At 52.2% G+C, this 1,250-nt stretch overlaps 1 protein-coding gene across 1 annotated transcript in view; it reads right to left on the reverse strand.

The window, feature by feature from the left end:
- Positions 1 to 1,250, reverse strand: part of fancm (FA complementation group M) — a 35,872-nt gene that overhangs the window by 12,919 nt on the left and 21,703 nt on the right. The window contains exons 11-12 of the mRNA XM_062469560.1: positions 1,103 to 1,250; positions 487 to 788 (exon numbers count right to left, since the gene is read on the reverse strand). Of these exons, the coding sequence (XP_062325544.1) occupies positions 487 to 788; positions 1,103 to 1,250 (450 nt within the window). The remainder of the gene's footprint in view (positions 1 to 486; positions 789 to 1,102) is intronic.

Genomic DNA, 1,250 nt, shown 5'->3' on the forward strand with positions numbered 1-1,250 from the left:
ACCAGGACAGGTTAGCCTGTGACTTCCACACCTGACCGACTGTGTTCCTGTAACCAGGACAGGTTAGCCTGTGACTTCCACACCTTACAGACTGTGTTCCTGTAACCAGGACAGGTTAGCCTGTGACTTCCACACCTGACCGACTGTGTTCCTGTAACCAGGACAGGTTCAGGAAGGCCCCTGAAGCAGCCGGAGATATGCCGAAAGTTGTGAGTGTAAAAGTCACTTGACAACGAGTTAAAATCCTTTCAAACGGACAGATTAATTTACAGCTACTGTACACATTGTTAATAATGATGTGTAATTCATCCGTACACGACAGCACTATAATATAGTGGTAAAGAATAGTACTTTAAGTATATAAAACAAAGAATAATGAACTCACTATGGACAAAGAATTACGCTACTACAACAAACAGCATAAACAGACTTGGTCGAGCCCTGTCTGACCCCTGACCCCAGCCTGACCCCAGCCTGACCCCTCACCTCGTCGTCCTGTCGCAGGCTGTCTGTCAGCTCCATGATGCTGGTGAAGTGGAGGCAGCGGGCTGAGTGCTCCACTGTGTGGGTGGGGAGGGGGCGGTTCTGCCAGTGCCTCCACTCCCACAGTGACAGGATCCTGGCCCCTGGAGCCACTGGAGGGGGCATGTCCCCGGGTAGGGACAGGAAGTGAGATGGCCTGAGTGTGGGCGGGGCCTCATTCTCATCCAGCTTCATGGTCGACGCCCATAGGGAGTACTCAGACGTGGTGAGGTAGCCATCTTTCTTTCCAGTCGCTGGGTAGGTCACTGTAACACACATACACACCAGACTGTAAAGTCTTTGGTGAGGGTTCAAACAGTTTCCAAGGGCAACTTCCCAGATGGATAGGTGTAACAAACCACCTGGCAAGTCAGGTTAGGTGGACAATGTCTCCTACCTAGGTTGTGAGGATGGATGACATCTCCTACCTAGGTTGTGAGGATGGATGACGTCTACCTAGGTTGTGAGGATGGATGACCACTCCTACCTAGGTTGTGAGGATGGATGACCACTCCTACCTAGGTTGTGAGGATGGATGACATCTCCTACCTAGGTTGTGAGGATGGATGATATCTCCTACCTAGGTTGTGAGGATGGACGAGGGAATCTTGTCCCTCTTCGTGAGACCGGCGTCTGCGGGATGACTTCCGGCCGGCCTCCCCGTGGTCAAACTGTCCGCAGCTGATGTGCATCTTGTGCAGGGTGGGCTGCACTCCCGGGGGCAGCAT

Source organism: Osmerus eperlanus, chromosome 9 (assembly GCF_963692335.1).
Source record: "Osmerus eperlanus chromosome 9, fOsmEpe2.1, whole genome shotgun sequence".
Taxonomy (NCBI): domain Eukaryota; kingdom Metazoa; phylum Chordata; class Actinopteri; order Osmeriformes; family Osmeridae; genus Osmerus; species Osmerus eperlanus.